This window comes from Phodopus roborovskii, unplaced genomic scaffold (assembly GCF_943737965.1).
Source record: "Phodopus roborovskii unplaced genomic scaffold, PHOROB, whole genome shotgun sequence".
NCBI classification, from domain to species: Eukaryota; Metazoa; Chordata; class Mammalia; order Rodentia; family Cricetidae; genus Phodopus; species Phodopus roborovskii.
Genome location: NW_026126517.1, coordinates 21,761,998 through 21,783,553, shown reverse-complemented (window position 1 = coordinate 21,783,553; position 21,556 = coordinate 21,761,998). Strand labels below are relative to the sequence as shown.

Below are 21,556 nucleotides of genomic sequence, written 5' to 3'. Positions count from 1 at the left end.
CCTGAGTAGCCCACCATCCTTGCTGGACTGAACCAGCATCCATCTCCCTTGTTCCCACCCTCTGCAGAAATCTGAAAGCTCACACTGACACCTTCAACTTCCCCCAGAGCCACAGTGTCTTGGACCTCAGTCAGCACCAGGGATTGGAGTTCTGACTCTGCTATCCCCACCCTATTCACCCAATCTCCCTCTCTTCCATTCTTGCTAACTAAAGCTCTTTCAACCCTTGGAGTTTTCCCTGCAGACCAACTTCAGAACTCATGGCCCTCCTAGGAAGACTCCTACCTCCTTGGGGAGAAGCTGCCTCTACCATCGAGGCTGCAGACACACATAGAAGAACCTCTGCTTCACATGGGAGTTCCCGGAGGAGTCACGCTCCCTGCTTCGAGCTAACTGCCAGGACCCAGCCAGGGCATCCCCCTTTGGTCCGGAGAGCCAGTTCTCCATCCTGAAAAACCTGTCTGGAGGGGGGCCTCCCTGAGGCTACAGTGTCCAAGGGGCAAGTTGGACTGGATTCCCAGCAGCCCCTCCCACCCCAAGACAAAACCAGCCACCCTGGGTCAGGGCCTCATTGGCCTCGGGAAGCCCCAGCCTGCTCCAGGATCCAGTCAGTTCCCAGCGCAGTATGACATACACGCTGCCTGTCCAGACCTTGCCCTTGTTCCTGATTCTGCTGGCTGTCCTGGCTCCAGGGGCTGCAGGTCTGTTTGTATTTCTGGTGGGAGCAAGGAGGGTTTTGGAGCTCTAGACAGGGAACATTGTCTCTTCCCCAGGGCTCTCAAAGAATGTGTTGGTCTATCTGGCAGGGGTTGAGGGCTAGTGATGGTAGTGACCCAGGAGTAGAGAAGTGTGGGAAGGGTCCAAGGTTTGTGTGGGTGGGGTGAGGTGAGGTTGGGAACTGACTGGCTGTTACAGTCTAGACTGTCTCCCTGGTAGCTCAGAGTAGCCACCATCTGAAGCTCAAGCCTGCCATCTGGTGGTCGGATTCACACCGGCCTGTCCTGACAGCGCCCTTTGCCAGATCTGAGTTGATAGTGGGGCTAACTCTTATCTGCTTTCCCCCTGACTTTCTAACAGACTTCAACATCTCAAGCCTCTCTGGTCTGTTGTCTCCGGCGCTAACAGAAAGCCTGCTAGTTGCCTTGCCCCCGTGTCACCTCACCGGAGGTAATGCCACACTGATGGTCCGGAGAGCCAACGACAGCAAAGGTCGGCTCCCCTGTACCTATTTATGCTTCCGCGTGAACCCCTCTTTCGATACCCAAGAGCTGCCTATTCTCCATGAAACTGCTAGAAAATTGACCTTGCCTTTCATTTCTATTTCCCATCAGTGGTTAAGTCAGTCTTTATGGTCCCTCCATGCCGCGGGCGCAGGGAGCTAGTGAGCGTGGTGGACAGTGGGGCTGGCTTCACCGTCACACGGCTCAGCGCCTATCAGGTGACAAACCTAACACCAGGAACTAAATACTAGTAGGTACCGGATGGACCATGTGGGAGTGGGATACAGAAAGAGAAGCTGGGGGATGCTGGCAAGCATGGAGAAGAGGGCACAGCTAAAGGATGTGAAATGTAAGCCTCGGTCCCAGGAGGGCACAGCTAGGGGCATAGCTATGAAGGTGAGGACCCCTCCTCCCAAGTGCCAGATACATCCTGGGGATCTCTGCTTTCTCCCAACTCCCACCTCTAAAGCATTTCCTACCGAGTGCAGAAGGGGACATCCACCGAGTCCAGTCCGGAGACCCCAATGTCCACGCTTCCTCGTAAGTAAAATGCCTACCTCTCTCACACCTCAAATGTCCACACACCTCCTTGAGCTCCGGGCTTTATCCCCTAGAACAAGTTAACTAAATTGTTTTCAGAAGGCTCTCTCTCCCCTGATTAATGCTTGCTATGGCCACCTCCTGTTCACTCTCTGTTGAACTAAAGGCTCCGTGTGTGGAGGAATGGTGTTCTAGTATATCTCCTTGGTGACTCCCACGTGTTGCTGCAAGATGTCCATAATTGTTGAAGTGCTGGCTGGTTGGATGGCCAGGCTAAGCTGTGAGCCCTGGTGTGGAAAGGGGCCCCTCCAATCCACAAAGGGTTTCTTCTTCTGACAGGAAGGAACATGGAGTCTATCGGCTTAGGAATGGCCAGGACGGGAGGCATGGTGGTGATCACAGTGTTGCTGTCTGTTGCCATGTTCCTGTTGGTCGTGGGCCTTATCGTTGCCCTGGCACTGGGTGCCCGAAAATGAGGAGGGCTCTTCTCCATCACAGGCTCCTCCAAGAAGTCCAGTCTGCTTTCTCCCAGGATTCAGTCACTGTTTTGTTTCTGTTTTTTTTCAGTGCCTCTCTTCCCGTTCCTTGACTACTTCCACTAAGTCATTTCCTAGCAGGTTCTCTCTCCCTGCTATGTCTCACCTTCCAATACTCCCTGCTGTCTTCATTGCAGTCCCGTGGGAGCTGATTTTCCTTTTCCGTGTACTTAACTCTCACAATAAAGGCTGGCCCACGTCTGTATGAGTTCCCCTCACGCACATGTTATGGCATCAATGTCAGTGACAGATGTATGTCATTCTCTCTAGCCCCAAGTCCCAGGATGACTTTCCCAGGAGGGAGGCAACCAGGGGCAAGGGCAACGACAGCTGAGAGACAGCTCCAAGCCCCAGACCTGGGGTATAAGTTTTACATTCTGCTCTCAGCCAGTCTCAGCCAGTCACCCAAGCAGGACTCTGGGTTGGGCTGTGGGTAGAAGTGGGATCACCACATGGGGACTTGGTATGGAAGCTGACAGAGCTGGGAGAAGTACTGGAGAAGACGGTAGGCACTGAAGCAAGGGTAAAGAGCCTTCCAAACAGCGCAAATAGTGTGTGTGTGTTGTGCATATACCATGTTGAATGTGTTGAGGATAACTTTTGGGGAGTCTATTCACTCCTTCCACATGTGTTCAAGGGTTTTAGGCTTTCAAATACACACACATACACTTTTACCCACTGAGACACCTCCCTGGCCTACCCTCATTCATTTTTGTCCTCTCCAGTATGTATTTCTGATGAGAGCTAGTGATCTTTACGTTGCTTGTAAGGTGAAAACCCTGGGCCGTAAGGTGATCTTAGGGCCAGATCTAAATCACATAGCACATAACCCTCATAACTCTTACCACCATACCTCAGTAGCTTGTTTTCTTTCTTACCACAAGGCCTTTGCACAGAGGGTTCCATGTTGTGCCTACCCCCAGGCCCTTATTACTCCTGTTTTCACAGTTCACTGTCCCTTTTCCGGGGACGGAACGTTCCTGACTTTCATTGACCTCCCCCATCCCTGCCCTCCTGTCTCACAGTGCTGCCATGGTTCACAGTTGTGTGTGTGTGTGTGTGTGATTAGTCAGCTGTCTCCTTCGGACTGCAAAGTCCCCGAGAGCAGCTGCTTTGGTTAGGGGCCTGCAATACCGTGCTCTACAGTGCCTATGACACAGCAGGTGCTCAGTAGATACTTGTTGATCTCAACTCTTGGGAGGTTGCTGAAGATCGCCCTCATTCAAGGCCAGCCTAAGCTATATGGTGAATCCCAGAACAACCTGGGCTACAGAGAAAGACCCAATCTCAAAAACAAAGGGGAGTGAGACAGCTCAGCAGGTAAAAACCTTGCCAGGCAAATCACAAGAACCAAAGTTCAATCCTCAGTATCCACATAAAGGTCCAAGGAAAAAACCTGAACCCACAAAGATGTCCTCAAACCTCCAACATACACTGTGACACAAGAGCCTCGCCCCATCACGCATGGACACACACACATACTAAAAAAACTTTTTTACAAAAGTTAAAAACAGGCTGGAGAAATCGGGCAGTGATGGTGCATGCCTTTAATCCTAGCACGGGGGGGGGGGGGGGGGGGGGCAGAGGCAGAGAGATCTCTGTCAGCCCTTGCTGCTCTTACAGAGGACCCAGGTTTGGTTCCCAGCACCAACAGGGCTGTAACTCCAGTTACAGGAGATCCATGGACTTTTGGCCACCAGAAACATCTGAGCTTATGTCGTTTGTAATAGATGTGGGAGGGTCTAACCCCTTGTGGGTGGTGCCATCTCTGGGCTGGTGATCCCAGGTTCTATAAGAGCACAGGCTGAGAAACACTGAGGAGTAGTAGCCCAGCTGCATGGCCTCTTCATCTGCTCTGGCCTCCAGGTTTTTGGCTGCTTTGAGTTCCTTCTGTGGCTTCCCTCAATACTCCAGATATGAAAGCTAAATAAACCCTTTCCTCCCTAAGTTGCTTTTGGTCATAATGTTTCATCATAGCAATAGTAACACTAAGTTATCTCAGATACATAGTACAATTCCAGCCTGGGCTATAGATGACTTCGTTGTAAAGAAAGAAAAAAATAGCCTGGGGAGATGGATTGGTGGGTGAGAGTATTTGTTCTGCACACATAAAGACCTGAGTTTCACTCGCACGAAAACAAACAAAACATGATCTCAGCACTTGGGAGGCAGAGCAGGCAGATATCTGTAAGTTTGAGTGAGTTCCAGGCCAGCCAGGGCTATATAGTGAGACCCTATTGCAAAAAAGAAATAAAGAGAGAGAGGGAGTGAGGGAGGGAGGGAGAGAGAGAGAGAGAGAGAGAGAGAGAGAGAGAGAGAGAGAGAGAGAAAGAGAGAAAGAAAGAAAGAAAGAAAGAAAGAAAGAAAGAAAGAAAGAGTCTGTTATGATTACATACACCTGTAGCTTCTGTGCTGGGCAGAGACAAGAGAGATCCTAGGAACTTGCTGGTCAGCCAGGCTAGACAAACATCAAGTGAAAGGTTCAGTGTGAGACCCTGTCTTACAGGAACAGGGAAGCCTTCGCTCGCAGGTGTGCGGCATATACAATCATAGTTAAATAAATAAATAAAAAGTGTGCTAAATGATGAAGATAACATAATAGGAGAGGAATGCAGAGGGAAAGTAGGGACCTTCCCTACTTTGTATGTGTTATGATAAAGCACGTGGGGGACCTTGGTGGATTCCATGGCAGGCGAGGGTGACCACGGAAGGACAAACATGCCAGCCAGCCAGACCTAAGTGAGAAGTTTTATTAGAAAGGGGTGGGAAGGGGAAAGGAAAGAGAAAAGAGGTAAAGAGATGCAGAGACAGAGAGGACAGAAGAGAAGAGGGAGATGGGAAAAATCCTGTCTGCTCCAGGGAGACAGCAGGAAAGAGCGGGAGAGCCGGAAAAAGAGCACAAGTGGGTGGGGTCTGTCTTTTAAAGGGGTCCTTTGCACCTGCGTGCAACCATGGAACCCTGGGCTGACCAGGCTGCCTGAGTGCATTCTGCCAGATGACAGGAGCGGGCCAGCATAATGCCTGAATCCTTACAGTATGGACCTGAGTTGAAGCTAGAGTCCAGGCTGGTCAAGGAGAATGTATACTGAAAAGGTGATGTTTTGGGGCCTAGACTTCTTGTATGGTAGCAAGAACACTGTACTGGCAAGCAAAACTACTGCACAAACAAGCACCATGTGCAGGGTTCTGATTCATACCAGGCTCAGAATGAAGACAATTCTCACCAAGGGATTCCACTGTGCAACCAAGTCTAGCAATGACCAACACACCTGACATGCGATTTGCCACTGTTGAGTCTGTTGTTGTTTTTCCCTCTGTAGGTTGTGGTGGTGGTGGTGACATTGGGGATGAACTCAGACAGTCTGAGCCCCATCCTCAGTTCTCGTAGTATGTGCCTTTACATTGTACTGTCACCTGGGCTGTAACCAGCCTGGCTGAGAAACCTGAGTCCCTCCTTTGTCTCTCTGACTCAAACCCAGTGTCAGGAGGAGAGAAGTCCTGGGAGTAGCCAGAAGAGGAATTTGTCTCACAGAGAAAAACTTAACTTGTCAGTCCCCCTTGCAGGAGACTGGAGCCCAGACAATGATGGACCTGTGTGTACAGAACCATACCTGACTGGGTTTCTCAGCCTCCCTCTGTATTAGATCCCTACAGATGGACTTAAACCTCCCGTTCATATTAGAATATTGGAGACAGACTTTGGGGGAGGTCCACTAGATTTCTGTCTCCTTTTCCAATGCGCCTATAATGAATAAGCCTCTTTTTTTCTGCTTTCTGACTTTTTTGAGATAGGGTTTCTCTATGTAACAGACCTGGCTGTCCTGGAACTCACTCTGTAGACCAGGATAGCCTCAAATTCACAAAGATCTGCCTGCCTCTGCTTCTCCAGTGATGAGATCACTATTAATTTAGCTTTTTAAATTGGCCCATTGAAGATGGGTAGCCAAGCCTGGCTTGTCAGGGCTGCCAGAGATCTGACCCCCAACTCTGATCTTACCACTATTCATATACAGAATTTTCCTCACCTCATATGGACAGTGAAGAGCAGAAAAAGGAGATATAGCATAGTAGCAATGGAGCCCAGGAACTCAAGGCCAGCCTGGGCACAAGAGTCTTCTTTAAAAAGGAAGGTTGTTTTCTTTTTTCTTTTGAGACAAGAGTCTCACTTTTGTAGCTCTAACTATCCTGAAACTCATTCTGTAAATTAGACTGGGTATGTACAGAGAGATCCTTGTACCTGTCTCTGTCTCTTGAGTGTTGGTATTAAAGATGTACAACACCAAGCCTAGTCCAGTAATGGGTTACAATTCACCTCAAAAAGTAAGAATCTGATCTGGGTGTGAAGGTGCACACCTTTAATCCCAGCACTCAGGAGGCAGAGGCAGGTGGATCTCTGTGAGTTTGAGGCCAGCCTGGTCTACAGAGTGAGTTCTAGAACAGCCAAGGCTACACAGAGGAACCCTGTCTGGAAAAAAAAAAAAAAAAAAGAAAGAATCTGGGCTGGAAGTTTAGCACAGTGCTACAGAACCTGCTATTAAGGCCCTGAGTTCAATCCCCCAGCACCACAATAAATAAGTTAAAAATCAGGTCAGCTGGGCAGAGGGTGGTGGGGCACGCCTTTAATCCCAGCAGTCAGGAGGCAGAGGCAGGTGGATCTCTGTGAGTTCAAGGCCAGCCTCCCATACAGATCCAATTCCAAGGCAGCCAGGGATACACTGAGAAACCTTGTCTCAAAAACAAAACAAATAAAAGTCAGGAGGTCATGCTGACTCATGTGTCATTGTTTGTTTTTATTTTTTGAGATGGAACTCAATATGTAGATACAATAGGCTGGCCTAGAACTCACAGAGATCCAATTGTCTCTGCCTCTCAAATGCTGGGACTAAAAGCATGGACCAACACAGCCCAGAGTAACTAATTTATTTAATCCCTCACTTGAGAGGCAGAGACAGGCAGATCTCTGAGTTCAGGACAGCCAAGGCTGTAGCATCCTTGCTACAATCTGTTCCACTAATCAATCGAAGGTCTAGAGATTTAAATAAGAGATAAGACATTGGGTCATTGATACAATGGGAATGCCAGATGCCTAAATGTTGAATGCCGTTTATTGAGGGGAAGGAGCGAGCTTATATACTGACTGACAGTGCAATGGAAAACAATCAAGGGTCAAGTGTTCAAGTTCCAGGACTTAGTTTCTCCCCAGCAGATGTGTGTTACCAAATCAGGGAGAGTACCAAGAACTACTCTGGTGCAAGATGTTCCAGCTAAAACTGCAGAAAGTTCCAGCCAACAGCTTAGGCTTGCTCAAGATGCCTTTGGGGGGGGGGGGGGGAGTCCAGGCAGGGCCCTACACAAAGACCCAAAGCCACACATTGAGCCTGTCTCAAAAACAAAACAAAAACATTATTGGGCTAACTGGTGAAGTTTGAGAATTTGAGTAAGACTTTTGTTATTTTTGTTTTGTTTTGTTTTGTTTTTTTGTTTTTTGAGACAGAGTTTCTCTGTAGCTTTGGAGCTGTCCTAGAACTAGATGTGTAGACCAGGCTGACCTCAAGCTTCCGCCTCCTGAATGCCAGGATTAAAGGCGTGCATCACCACTGCCCAGCTTGAGTAAGATCTACAAGAGTGGCACCAGATTACCAAAAAACTGTGTACATATACACATATGGGCTGAGGGTATAGTTGCATGGTAGAGCACTTGCCTAACACCAGTAAGGCCCATCAATTCCCAATACTAAAACAAATAGATGATTAAATGAATAAAAAGAAGGTTGTAAAGAAATTTGTACAACATACAACTTTTTTTGTAAATTTAAAGTTAAAAACAAAATTTTAAAAGTCAAATTGCTATTTAATCTCAGCTCTACCACCTACTATAATTGTAATCTTAGAAAACCCGCATAAAACTTTTATGAAATATAAACTTGATTTTTTTTTTTTGTTTGTTTGTTTTTGTTTTGTTTTGGGTTTTTTTTTTTTTTTTTTTTTTTGGCTTTTTCGAGACAAGTGTTCTCTGTGTAGTCCTAGCCGTCCTGGAACTCCCTCTGTAGACCAGGCTGGCCTCAAACTCACAGAGATCCGCCTGTCTCAGCCTCCTAAATGCTGGGATTAAAGGCCTGCAGTTAACTACTATGCCCTACTTTCTTTTTTTCTTTTCTTTCTTTTTTTTTTAAGGCCTGCTGGTCTAGCACCTTAGCCTGCAGCCCCCACCCCACCCCGCATTTTAACTCTTCCCACCCCCAACACCTTGAGCCAGGGTCTCTGGTAACTAGACTACTCTGTGTAGCAGAAGGTAACTTTGGATTTGTGCTTCTACCCAGTGTGATTATAGGTGTGTAGCACTACCTAGTGTGATTATAGGTGTGTAGCACGAAATCCGGTTTTAGGCAGTATGGGGCTTCGAACTTGATAGACACGCACTCTACCAGCTGCGCCACATCCACAGGTGGAGGAAAGCCTGGTGATTGCGAGCGCTGGGTGGACCCTGAGGCAGTCGGGAGTGACTGGAGGGGCTCTCACCCACTCAATTGCCAGCGGGTATTTGAGGAAGCACCTTCCATGCAGGCAGGCAGGTGAGTCTCCGCCTCTCGCACCCCGCGGCCAGGAGTCCTCTGTCCTTTAAAATGGACCCCAAACTCCAGGACTTGGACTTCTGGGCCAGCCTCCATGGCCAGGTTCCGGGCCTGCTGGACTGGGACATGGGCAACGAGTGTTTCTTGTCCTTCACCACGTCGAACCTGCCCCTGTCCACGCAGAATCGTGAGTGGGGCTGTGGGGGAAGGGCTCGTGGGTGGCGGCGGCATTGAGTGTGGCTTCCCAGGCTCACCACCTCACTGGGCTCGGGGTCTGGTCCCTCGCAGGAGTGGGATTAGCCCTTCGTACAACTGAGACCCCAGAGCCCACTTATCATCCCTAGGCTTTCGGCTCTTATGCCGACACACACCCACAGAACATTTCTAGGCCTCTTCTGAGCTTTGGTGCTGGGTGCATCAGAACTTGGCATACCGAAGGCTTTATTTTTCCGTGTAAAACAATCACTTTCCGGAAATGTCCTTGCCTCTTTTTGCTTGGTCATTGCTTGTTTGTTTTTGTTTTGAAGCCCTGGCTAGCCTCAAGTCTTAACAGTTGACCTACCTCCTGGGGCTCTAGGAGTGGGCCACCGCCCCAAGCCCTATTTGTGTTGTCTGTAGTACCAAATGGATTTAATATTGCGGAAGGGAGGAGGGCCAATATGTTCAGTTTTACTCTGCCTTGGACCTTAAGTTCAGTCGTTTGAGGGGAGTACTCTGGCAAGATGGGTGGGCTCACACTCGTTTTCCCCTTTAGTTAGTCACATCCTTAGCTCCACTTCCATATGTAAATTTTATAGACCTCTAAACTGACACTGGAGTCACTGAGCTCAGACTAGCCTAAAGGTGTCTTGTGCAGGCCCCTTGTCTTTGTTTCTGGGAAGGTCTTTTTGTTTTGAGATGGGTCTCACCGTGTAGCCTAGGCTGGGTCCTGAACTCTAGATCAGGCTGGGGTCCCTGACTTGGTCTTATTTATTCTAAGTAGGAAGGTAAGTAAGGAGGTGGTTAGATGTCAGGCCCTAGGGTGCTGGGGAGAGGGGTGGATTCGTGACACAAATTTTGAGATATGTGGTTGGAATTTAAGGAGTAAGAATAGTTGGACCAGGCTGAGCCCTTGAGGCATTCCAGTGGAGAGACTGAGGAAGACTAGAGATAGCCACCCCTCAGGAGATAACCAAGAATCAAAACAGTCCTGCTGTGGTGTGCAGGGACTTTGGCGATAACTTGTTTCAAGAATTGAGATTGAGATAGATGTGGGAGGTTCCTGAGCTCAAGGTTATCCTAGGCTTCTCCACAAGTTCAAGGGCTGGTTGGCCTAGAGACCAGCACCCCATCAAAAGAAATTTAAAAAGGGGGGGGGGAGAGGAAAGAGAGAGAATGAATGAGTGTGTGTATGTATGTGTAAATATCATGAACTTTTTGGTTTATTTTGAGACAGCATCTTGCTATGTAGCCTAGGCTGGTCTCCAAGTTAAGATCCTCCCACTCAGTCTTCCTAGTGCTGGGATTACAGGTGCAAGCCATTAGTCACAGCTTCCTACCATTTTTTACATTTACTACATGCAAATCAAGTTTAAAGAGCTAAGCACGGTGGTGCACACCATTAATCCCAGTACTTGGGAGGCAGAGGTAGGCAGATCTCTGATTGCTCAAGGTCTACTGAGGAAGTTCCAGGACAGCCAGGGCTAAAAGGAAAAAAAAAAAAAAAAGTTGCCTGTGGTGGCACACACCTGTGGATGCTGAGGTAAGAAAATCTCAGGTTCCAGACCATCCTGGGCTGCATAATACAACCCACCCTGTCTCAAAAGAATGAGGCAGGCCTGGGAGTTAACAGGGTTTAATTCCTGGAACTCTGATAAGAAAGTGGTCTTGATCCACTTGATCACACAGAGTATACAAAATAAGTAATTTTTTAAAAAAAAATCACTAAATTACATTTTCCACTTACAAAGCTTCTTGAACCTGGTCTTTCATCTAACCCAGGCTAACTTGAATTCAGTATGTTGTTGAATCTGGCCTGGATTCTCTGGCCTTCACCATACATAGGCATGTGTTGTCATCCTTGCTTTCATATGCTTTACATTTATTTACTTACTTACTCACTTACAGTTTTTCTTTTTTAAATTTATCAGGTATAATGTTCTGCTGGCATGTATGTTTGCAGGCCAGAAGAGGGCATCAGATCTCAATATAATTGTAGTTACTGGGAATTGAACTCAGGAACTCGAAGAGCAGCCAGGTGCTCTTAACCCCTGAGCTATATCCCCAGCCCCTATTTTTAGTTTTTCAAGACAGGTTTTCTCTGCGTAGTTTTGTAGCCTGTTCTGAAACTCTGTAGACCAGGCTGGCCTCAAACTCACAGAGCTCTGCCTGTTTTTATTTATTTATTTGTGGTTTTTCAAGACAGGGTTTCTCTGTGTAACAGCCCTGGCTGTCCTGGAACTGGCTTTGTAGACCAGGCTGGCCTCCGAACTCATAGATCCACCTGCCTTTGCCTTTGCTTCTTAAGTGCTAGGATACTTTTAACTTTGGAACCTGTCCTGGAACTCACTCTGTAGACCAGGCTGGCTCAAATTGAGAGCTCCACCTGCCTCGTCTCCTGAATTCTGGGATTAAAGGGCCATGGACCACCTCTGTCTGGCTAGAATAATAGAATAATATTTCTTAAAAGATTTATTTAGTGTATGTACATTGGAGTTTTGCCTGTATGTATGCATGTGTGAGGGTGTCAGATCCCCTGGAAGTAGAGTTATAGGCAGTTATGAACTGTCATATGGATGCTGGAAATTGAACTCAGATCCTATGGAAGAGCAGCCAAGGTTCTTTCAAGTCCTGGAATTCACAACGTAAGCCAGGCTGGCCTAGGCATGCACCACTACACTGATTAAATATTTTAACATAAAACAATCCAAATATATATCAATTGGATACTTATTGAGGACTGATGATAGGAAAACCTTAAGCCTTTACAACTGAATGTGGTATTAGGAGTCACAGGCAGACAGGTCTGTGAGTTCAAGGCCTGCCTGGTCTATGTATAGCAAGTTATAGGCTATCCAGTGCTACTTAATGAGACCCATCTCAAAACAATCTTTACAAGAACATGTTGTCTTCTCCTGAAATGATATTTTTAAAAGATTATCTTATTTTGTGATGTTGGAGATTGAACCCAGGCTCATGCATCTCAGACAAGGTCTTCACTGGTGAACTATAACCTCAACCCTAATTCTTTTGTTTTCCATAACAAAAACTTGGGGCCAGGGAGATGGCTCAGTGGCTAAAAGCACTTAACTCTGTATGTGAGATTGAGTTCATATTCCTAACACCTGCCTCAAAAGCTAGGCCTGGCTGTTTGTGCCTGTACTCTAGCATTTAGGAGTGGAGACAGGTGGATCCCATGAGCTCACTAGGTAGCCAGCCTACCCCAAAAAGGTAAACTTGTGGCTTAGTGAGAGTCCTTAAAAGGAGCAAGGGGCAGCTGGATGTTTAGCAGTTTTTCAGTACATGTCACTTGAGTCTTATATAGCAGAATGAGGGAACCAGTCCCTTCGAATTGTCTCGTGACCTCCACACACCATGACACATGTGCCCCACACACTAACTTTAATGCTTTAATATATATACATATTTATATACACATACATGTGGTGGAACATGAGGAAGACATTGGCGATCCTGACCTCCACATGCACACATACAGGGAGCGGCATGCATACAGGCCCCATACAGATTCATGTACTCCCACACACATAGATGTTCCACAACATACATCACACACCTAGGTACATGAACCTGCAATGCACATATGCATGTTCCATATCTCTCACATACTCATATACAGGTGTCCCCCCCACATGCTCTACACTACACATACATGCTGCACACATAAACCCACAATAGAAATAACAAAGGTGTGTCTGATGGGCACTGGTGGGCATGCCTTTAAACCCAGTACTTAGGAGGCAGAGGCAGGGGGATCTCTGTGAGTTCTAGACTGCCTGATCTACAAGAGCTGGTTCTAGGACAGGCTCCAAAGCTACACAGAGAAACTGTGTCTCAAAAAGCAAAAAAAAAAAAAAATAAAATAAAATAAAATAAAAATAAAAATAAAAAAAAAAAAAATAAGATAAAAAATAACAAAGGCAGACAAGATGGCTTAGCAGGCAAATGCTGTCAAGCCAGTTGATCTGAGTTTGCTTACCAGAACCTACGTGGTTGGAAGAAGAAAACTTCTGTAAGCTGTCTTCTGACCCCCACAACTGCACTTTCACATGTACACCCCAACATGCACACACATGCATGCAAATACATATAAATATGTTTAAGAACAGAAAATTTGCCAAGTGCGTTGGCTATGCCTTTATTCTCAGCACCAGCCAGGCAGAGATAGACAGATCTCTTGAGTTTGAGGCCAGCTTGGGCTACAGAGTTCCAGGACAGCCAGGACTACACAGAGAAAAACAAAACAAAACAAAAAAGAACAAGTTCCTTTGTAGTGTACACAGCAAGTGGGGGTTTGTTTGTTTTTGTTTTTTGTTTTGTTTTTCCAGACAGGGTTTCTGTGTATTGTTTTGGAACCTGTCCTACAACTAGCTCTGTAGACCAGGCTGGCCTTGAACTCACAGAGATCCATCTGCATCTACAGTGCTAGGATTACAAGCGTACATCACCACTGCCCAGTAAGTTTTGTTTTTTTATACAGGGTCTTTGTCTCTAGCTCTGGCTGTCCTGGAACTCTCTATGTAGACCTGGCTGGCCTAGAACTCAAAGAGATCATTCTTCCTCTGCCTTCCAAGTGCTGAGATTAAAGGTGTGTGCCATCAGGCCTGACTGTTGTCATTGTTTTAAATATAGCCTATAGATTGAAGTCACCTCCAAGTGCCCTGAGCAAGGAATTTATTTTTGGGTATTATTTCATATGCAGAGATTGTAAGTCACCATATATAAATCCAGGGCTCTCGAATCTATCTACAGACCAGACCTCCACTGTCTGTGACCTCTAGTTTCCATTGTGCCATTCCATGTGAGGTTGTAATTCACAGTTTAATGAGGTAGAGATGTATAATGAATGATACTTGGAGGCAGGACTAGTTGATAGCTTATCAGGTAATGTTCAGAACAAAACCTATCTTGCCAGCCCAAAAAAATATAATTTAATTTACAGATGTTAAACTTGAAGTTGGCTATAGCAATATGTCTGTAATCCAGGAGGCTGAGGCAGGGGGATAGAGAGTTTGAGGCCAGCCTGAGAAAGAAGAAGAGAGGAAGGGCAGGTAGAAGAGAGAGGAGCAGTGAAGGGAGATACTGAGTTTGAGTTTGAAGTACTTGTCAATCAAGTACACCCAGTCCACAGCGCTACTTTAGAGGCTAGCAGAGCCCTGGATTTATAGATGGTAATACAGCATGGCCTCTATGAGGTTGTCCAGAGATAGTATTTGCAGAATGAGAATATGGAAAATTCAAAGGCCAGAGAAGGGAGCACCAATCTCTGTGGCTTCATACTACCCAGGCTAGACCCACACCTGCCCCCAGAAATCTTCAAGCTCCTAGATAGTGGGGAACAGTGGAAATTCTAGAATGTCTTGACTCTCTCTTCTCTTTTTGCCAGTTGCCAAATACAGACTCCAGATTGTTGAACCACCAAAACTGCCTTTGGAAAAAAAACCCAACCCTGATAAAGATGGTGAGTAGTGAGCTTTGTGGACGAGGTTCTGTTTCCTGAGCTGGGATCACCTTGTTCCCTTCCCTAAAGCCAGTGAGTTAAGGGAAATCTCCTTTTCCTCTGCACAGGTCCAGACATTAAGCCGAATCTGTGGATGTGGGTGAACCCAAACATTGTGTACCCTCCCGGCGAGCTGGAGGTCAAGAAACCTAAAAAGGAAGGCCTGATACCCATGCTGCCTTCCTGCCATGCAGTCGTGAAGGACGAGGAAACCAGTTGTTCAGAAGAAGGTTCAGGGGCACAGTCATGGCCACCCTCTTCCAGCCATCTATCACATCCTTGTGAGCAGCAGCAGCACATTGCCTCTTCCCCTAGCACCTGGGAGGAGGTATGGATGAGTGGGCACAGGGCTGAGACATCAGCAGCTGGGTTTCTAAGGGCTGGTAAAAGATGAACAAGTTTAGAACCGATCCGTACCCTTGGGTTGGGGAGAAGCCCAGATGGAGGATTCTAGACTGCTCCCCCAACTGCCACTGGAGCCTGGAGCTAAGGCCAAGGAGTCAGGACCAGATCCTACTCTGTGCCCCTCTAGCTTACAGAAGAGGAGGAGGCCAAGGACCAGGATGACAGCTCCTCTGTGGCTCTCCCATCCCTTCCCACAAGGGCCCCCCTCCAGTGTCCGAGGAGGCTTCAACAAGCTGTCAGCCCAGAGGGGAGGCGCTGGTCCCGCCCCCCTCTCAATTACTTCCATCTAATTGCCCTGGCACTCAGAAACAGTCCCCCCTGTGGCCTCAACGTTCAGCAGATCTACAGCTTCATGCGGTATGTGCCCAGGGGGCCCTGTGAGGAGGGAATGGGGAGGGTCAGGGTTTAGTAACTTCCAACCTGGCCCTGGGCTGCTCACTCAGTTTCCCCACCTGGGTCTGAGGACAAATTATATGTCTTCCTGGTTTTATTTCCCCAGGCAAATGTCTGCCTGACCCCATGTTCAGGAACATAATCACTCCTAACCCCCCTCACCTCTTAAAATTCAGCCTTCCCTCCATGTCAATCCACCTAGGTCAAGTTGCAGTTTCTCCCATGCTGCCTATAAAGATCAGCCAGAATAAAAGTCAATATTCCCAACAGATCCCGCCTATTGCTCCTTAGACTGTCCTGCCTGCATAGAGCCCTATACTCCCTGGGGTCAGTGAAGCCTCACAGGAATTTGCTTTTAGTGTGTGTGTCTGTGAGGTCATGAAATTGAAACGATGGCCTCATTTTTGAGGCAAGGTCTCACTTTGTAGCTCAGGCTGGCTTGGATCTCACTACATAGACTAGATTAGGCTTGAAATCAGAACTACTTGCCTCTGTCTCCCTAGTGGCAGGGTTTCTCTGTAGCCCTGACTGTCCTTGAACTCGCTACATAGACCAGACTAGCTTCAAAATCATAGACCTACCTGCCTCTGCTTCCTTAAATGCTGGGATTAAAGGGTGAATCCATGACCAGATAATGTTTAGCTTTGATAGTCACGCAAGTCATGCGAGTCTGAGGGAGGCCTTCCCTGGTATTAGGCAAAGAGCCCAGTATCGGCATGTTTGTTTGTTCTCTCATGGTTTGATAGTTATTGGTTCTGTTTTGTTTCTGATGTCAAAATCCCAGCTCTTGTGGGAGTGGCAAAATGGGCCTGGGGTTGGGGACAGTAAACTGGGTTTAAGAGAAGAAAGTTGGCGTCTTAGTATGGTCTGAATCCCAGCTCTGTAAGTAGAGGTAAGAGGCAGACCAGAGGCTTAATGGTCATCCTCAGTTACCCAGAAAGTTCAATGTTAATCTGGGCTACATTAAGACTCTTAAAAAGATCAAAAGAAGCCAGGTGGCAGTGGCACACACTTTTGATCCCAGCACTCAGGAGGCAGAAGCAGGTGGATCTCTGAGTTTGGGGCCAGCTTGATCTACAGAGTGAGTTTAGGACAGGCCCCAAAGCTGCAGAGGAACACTGGCTCAAAAAACAAAAGACAACAAAAAAGTGTTCTATAAGCAATGTCTATCTAGCAAAGGGCCATTCCAAACCAGCCTGCTCCACTTCACCCTGCTAGGAAGTTCTGAGGCTGCTGGCCCTAGGGGAGAACAAGGACCCAGGGTATGCTCTCTTCAGAGGAACCACACCCTTCCTTAATTTTCCTCCCTGTCTACAGAAAGCACTTTCCCTTTTTCCGGACCGCTTCAGAAGGCTGGAAGAATACAGTTCGTCACAATCTCTGTTTCCGAGACAGCTTTGAGAAAGTACCTGTCAGTATGCAGCGTGAGGCCAATGCTCGGCCTCGATCCTGCCTGTGGAAGTTGACTGAGGAGGGACACCGCCGCTTTGCAGAGGAGGCCAGAAACTTGGCTTCCACTCAGCTGGAAAGTATCCAACAGTGCATGAGCCAGCCAGGTGTGAAGCTTTGTCATGAGTGGGCCAAGGGTGGGGGACCTGAGGCCCAGACTTTAGGCTGGAGGTGCCTGCCAGGGTCACACTCTTAGGGACATCTGTAGGAAGCAGAGAGAATAGGAGTGGAGCAGACCCTCTAGTGACGTCTGATGCTGAGACCTCTGTATACAAGGGATAGGTTGGACAACTGAGGTCTCTCCAGCTGGCTCTGCTCACAGCCCAGCATGCTAGGAAATAGCATGTGAGCTGGGTGAGAAGTACAAGGGGTTTTGTGCAAAGACCACTCTTTCTAGCAAGCAGAAAGGCTGCAGAAGAGGTAGCATTGGAGCCTTGAGCCCCATGGGACAGCAGAGCAGACCCAGGCAAGAGCAGGTCAAGGTTGCAAGCTCCTCTAAACTCTCTTACAGATGTGTTGCTCTTCCTCTTTGACCTTCAAGAAGAATCAGCCATGCCCTAATTAAAGTTTCTTTCAGCAACACTTGTGTATGTGTGATCTCTGAGGATGAAGCCAAGCAGATGGGGCCAAGTGGGGAGTGGAATTCTGCTCCAAGAATGAGAATAGAGGTTGTCTTGGGTAGTGGAAATGCACGACTTTAAATCCTAGCACCCAGGAGGCAGAGGCAGGCAGAGCTCTGGGTTTGAGGACAACCTGGTCTACAGATCCTTTCAGGACAGGACAGCCAGGGAAACACACAGAAAAACCCTGTCTCAAATAAAAAATTCCAGAACAGGTCCCAAAGCTACAGAGAAACCGATCTTCAAAAACAAAAAAAGAAAAGGAAATTATCAGATGCTCCTGAGGCACTGGGGTGGGTGCCTGATAAGCACGAAGGGAGATGCTTGGTTTTGGTCAGTGAAGGAAAATGAAAATATTCAACTCTCTCCAGGATCCTGGAGCAAGTTTTTTTTTTTTTTTTCTTCTGGGACACAAAGATCATCTTGGGAGATGCCAACTTGTAGCAGTCAGACCTGGAAGTCCACCCACTCTTTCAGCTAACAGCTGTTAAGCAGCTGCAGGTACTAAACTGAGGATGAAAGACGGGCCCTGCCTCAGCTGCAAGGGAAGGACGGGTGTGTAGGGATCAGGTCAGCTTGCTTGTTTGGGATGGTGTCTTGCTGTGTAGCAGGCTAGCCTTGAGCCAAGATCTGCTTGCCTTGGCAGCTGGGACTTCAGGCATACTTCATCATGGCTGGTTTATGTTTGAAAACTGGTGTACACCTTTAATCCCAGCACTCAGGAGGCAGAGGCAGGTAGATCTCTGAGTTCAAGGCCAGCCTGGTCTATAAAGCAAGTTGCAGAACAGCCAGGGCTGTTGCACAGAAACCCTGTCTCAAAATGTAAGTGGGGAAAAAAACCCTCACAGGCGAACCCAACCATTAATTCCAAACGTAGTCAAGTTGACAACCAGGAACAATAATCACAAGTTCACCCCTTGTCAAGTTGACACAGTCATATCTCCTGAAGTCATGTTTATTTCCAAATGAAAACGATGACCAGAGCTGGAGAGATGGCTCAGAGGTTAGGAGCGCTGGCTGCTCTTCTGGATGGACTTGAGTTCAATTCCCAGAAACCACATACATGGTGGCTCACAACTGCCTGTAGTGAGATCTGGTGCCCTCTTCTGGCTTGCAGGCATAAATGCTGACACAACACTGTACATAATCTTAAAAAAAAAAAAAATGACCAGGTCATAATTATGCCTGACATAACTATCCAATGTGCAATAGCAAATTCATTATATTTAACCAGACCATAAATGCTTAATATGGTAGATACAGCTATCCCTCCTAATGGCAAATATAAATTTTAGAGTAGGTGGCAATGTCCTTTGAGGAACACTTTCGTATCTCAAATGTAACCACTGATATCCTTATTTGATGTTGCATCACATGATAAATTGATGGAAACACAAATCTGTACAAACACATTCTTAACAAAATGACACTTGTCACAATGTTTCTGGGATTGGTCATGTGGCCTTAGCTGCTGTTTACAACTACATTCCTCTCCTACCCATTCTGTATTTCCTCTACCCTCAGCAAATTACCTCAACAGGTCTTGGCTCTTTTCCTGGAGGAGTGGACCATGCCTTCATTCCTGAGGGCTCTGAGCCCTTTGCCATCCTGCCTGGATTAGGATGTTGTAAATTTCCTATCCCAACTCTAATCACAGGACATGATAGCACCAATAGATCTCCTAAGGATCTCCTGCACTCAATCCAATTTCCCCATGGTAATCTGAATCAGTTACCCTTTCTAACACTGTTAGTCCTTTCTTAGTTTGTTGGCTTAAAGGCATTAGTAACCTTAGTGGCCCCGGGGAAAATGTGAGCTTCCTGATCAATGGAACGTTTGTTGTATCTCCCCCATCAGGAAACAAAACTTCCAGGCCAGCAAAATTTAGGATTATGGAAGAGAAAGCAAAAAAAAAAAAAAAATTCCTAGTGGGTCACTAAGGGCAATAGTGAGCAGAACTATTACCTTTTCTACTCCTTGATTCCTGGTAGAAACCATACATTATATTGGATTGTATTGGTCGCTGATTCAAAGCATATTCCATGTTCTGGAGAACCCTGCTCTAGCCCTCCAAGGCTGCTGCCACCTAGTTAGTGGAGTAGCTGTGTCATCAAGAGATCATTACATCTTTCTATTATATCAGGCCAGCTGCTTCAGAATGGTGGAGCATGGTAAGACCACTGAATTCCATGATCGTGGGCCCATTGTCACACTTCCCCTGGCTGGCTGTAAAGCCAGTTCCCCAATCAGAGCAGTATTGTGTGGAATACCATAACAGTGGATAAAACGTACTGTAAGTCCATGGATGGTGGTTTTTAACAGAAGCAGTATGTTCAGGAAAGCCAAATCCATAACCAGTATACATATCTACTCTAGTAAAGACAACGTTGTAAAGATTCAGGCATTATGCTGGCCTGCCCTGTCACCTGGCAGAATGCATTCAGGCAGTACTCTGGTCAGCCCAGGATTCCATGAGTTCTAGTCTGCAGGCAGGTGTAAAGGACCCCTTTAAAAGACAGACCCCGCGCACACATGCTCTTTTTGCTTCCTTTGCTCTTTGCTCTCTCTTTGCTTTCTCTCTTCTCTTTTGCTCCTGGTGCCTCTATGTCTTTCCTACCCCTCACACCCCTTTCTAAGTAAACTTCTCACTCAAGCTCCGTCTGCCTGGCTGTTTGGCCCAACCTCTTGGCCACTCTCACCTGTTATGGAACCTATGCTCGCCCATATGGTCCCTTACCCTGGGACCCCTACTCAGGACACAGCCCCCTCCAGCTTTTTCCTATACTTGAAACAAAAGAACAACAAAAATGTCATCCTTTCCATGGAGAAAGTGGTCCAATGTATTCAGCCTACCACCAAGTCACTCGCTGGCTAGTCACTCCAGGGAATGGTGCCAGCACATCCAGCACTCAGCAGCAGCTGTTGTAAGAGCAGTCTTGGTGAGTGTCAGTCCATGTTGTTAAGTCTATGCATAACCATCATCTCTGCCACCATGGCCACTTTGTTCATGGGCCCATTGGGCAATTACAGGGATGGCTGGAGAAAGAGTAACTGGACACCTATCTGCTTGATTACTGAATTCCTTCTCTGCTGAAGTTGCCTTTTGATGGACATTTACATAGGACATTTCAAGTCCCTGACCATCTAGTCAGTCCATTGACTATAGACAGACCACAAATAAGGGAACAGTGGCATATCTGGCCATTTCTTCCTCCAAGTGAAATGTACTGCCCAAAGTTCTGCTTACTGGTGTCTTACAGGGTTGTCCCAAAAAGGAGTTGTAATGCTGTAGCCGTCCACTTTTGGGAGTGGGGGGGGGTTCCTGCAGAGCCATCAGTAAACCAGGCAGAAAGAGGGCCCTAGTCTTCTCTTCCTCAGTCTATGATCATAGCACACACTCCCATGAGGCTACAGCTGCATGCTTGGCAGGAGACAGTGTTGTAATAGGTGTAGAAACTAGGCATTTGGGCAGCTTCTTCATGTACCTTGCTTGTACCTTCAGGACCTGCTTGGGTCCCATCCCTTATCTACCACTTCCGTTTGATAATTGACCTCTGCTGTGCACACCCTACTGATAACAAACAGCTCATGATGAGTGGCTCAGGTTGCATGGTAACTAGGTGTTCCATTGTCAAAAGTTTCCACTAATGCCCAATAGCAGACCAGGAGCTATTTCTCAAAAGAATAGTTGTCTGCAAATGATAGTAGAGCCTTGCTCCAAAAGCCCAGAGGTCTCTTTGTGATTCATCTATACAGGGACCTGCCAAAGGCTCCAAACAACATCCCTATCTGGCACTGACACCTCAAGTACCATTAGGTCTGCTGGATCACGTGGTCTAAGTGGTAAAGCGGCCTGCACAGCAGCCTGGACCTGTTGAAGAGCCTTCTGTTCCAGGCCTCACTCAAAGCTAACAGCTTTCAGAGTCTCTTGGTATATGAGGAGGAATAACACAATCAAGTAAGGAATGTACTGTCTCCAGAGTCTGTGTAGGCCCACTAAACAGCGTGCTTCTTTCTTTGTGGTGGGAGGTACCAGGTACAGCATTTATCTTTTGTCTTAGAAAGAATACCCACCACTGGGCTCCTAAAAATTTCACTGAGG

At 47.1% G+C, this 21,556-nt stretch overlaps 2 protein-coding genes across 2 annotated transcripts; both read left to right on the top strand.

Annotated features, from left to right (window-relative positions):
- Window positions 1–246: 246 nt before the first annotated feature.
- On the top strand, window positions 247–2,313 carry Upk2 (uroplakin 2). The gene is made up of 5 exons (XM_051196840.1): window positions 247–701; window positions 1,078–1,209; window positions 1,332–1,470; window positions 1,690–1,760; window positions 2,100–2,313. Exons 1-5 carry the CDS (start codon window positions 626–628, stop codon window positions 2,234–2,236), a joined length of 555 nt encoding a protein of 184 aa, XP_051052797.1. The 5' UTR covers window positions 247–625; the 3' UTR covers window positions 2,237–2,313.
- A 6,606-nt stretch (window positions 2,314–8,919) lies between these two features.
- Window positions 8,920–17,395, top strand: Foxr1 (forkhead box R1). Its single transcript, XM_051196926.1, has 6 exons — window positions 8,920–9,055; window positions 14,474–14,548; window positions 14,656–14,915; window positions 15,120–15,349; window positions 16,703–16,941; window positions 17,346–17,395. Exons 1-6 carry the CDS (start codon window positions 8,920–8,922, stop codon window positions 17,393–17,395), a joined length of 990 nt encoding a protein of 329 aa, XP_051052883.1.
- Window positions 17,396–21,556: the final 4,161 nt, after the last annotated feature.

Excerpts from the sequence above, each read along its gene's own strand:
- Foxr1 (XM_051196926.1), top strand. The coding sequence starts at position 8,920 with ATGGACCCCAAACTCCAGGACTTGGACTTCTGGGCCAGCCTCCATGGC. Across the intron at positions 9,056-14,473 it reads GCCCCTGTCCACGCAGAATC|TTGCCAAATACAGACTCCAG; the intron begins GTGAGTGGGGCT and ends TCTTTTTGCCAG. Across the intron at positions 15,350-16,702 it reads CAGATCTACAGCTTCATGCG|AAAGCACTTTCCCTTTTTCC; the intron begins GTATGTGCCCAG and ends CCCTGTCTACAG.
- Upk2 (XM_051196840.1), top strand. The coding sequence starts at position 626 with ATGACATACACGCTGCCTGTCCAGACCTTGCCCTTGTTCCTGATTCTG. Across the intron at positions 1,210-1,331 it reads GAGAGCCAACGACAGCAAAG|TGGTTAAGTCAGTCTTTATG; the intron begins GTCGGCTCCCCT and ends ATTTCCCATCAG. Across the intron at positions 1,471-1,689 it reads ACACCAGGAACTAAATACTA|CATTTCCTACCGAGTGCAGA; the intron begins GTAGGTACCGGA and ends CCACCTCTAAAG.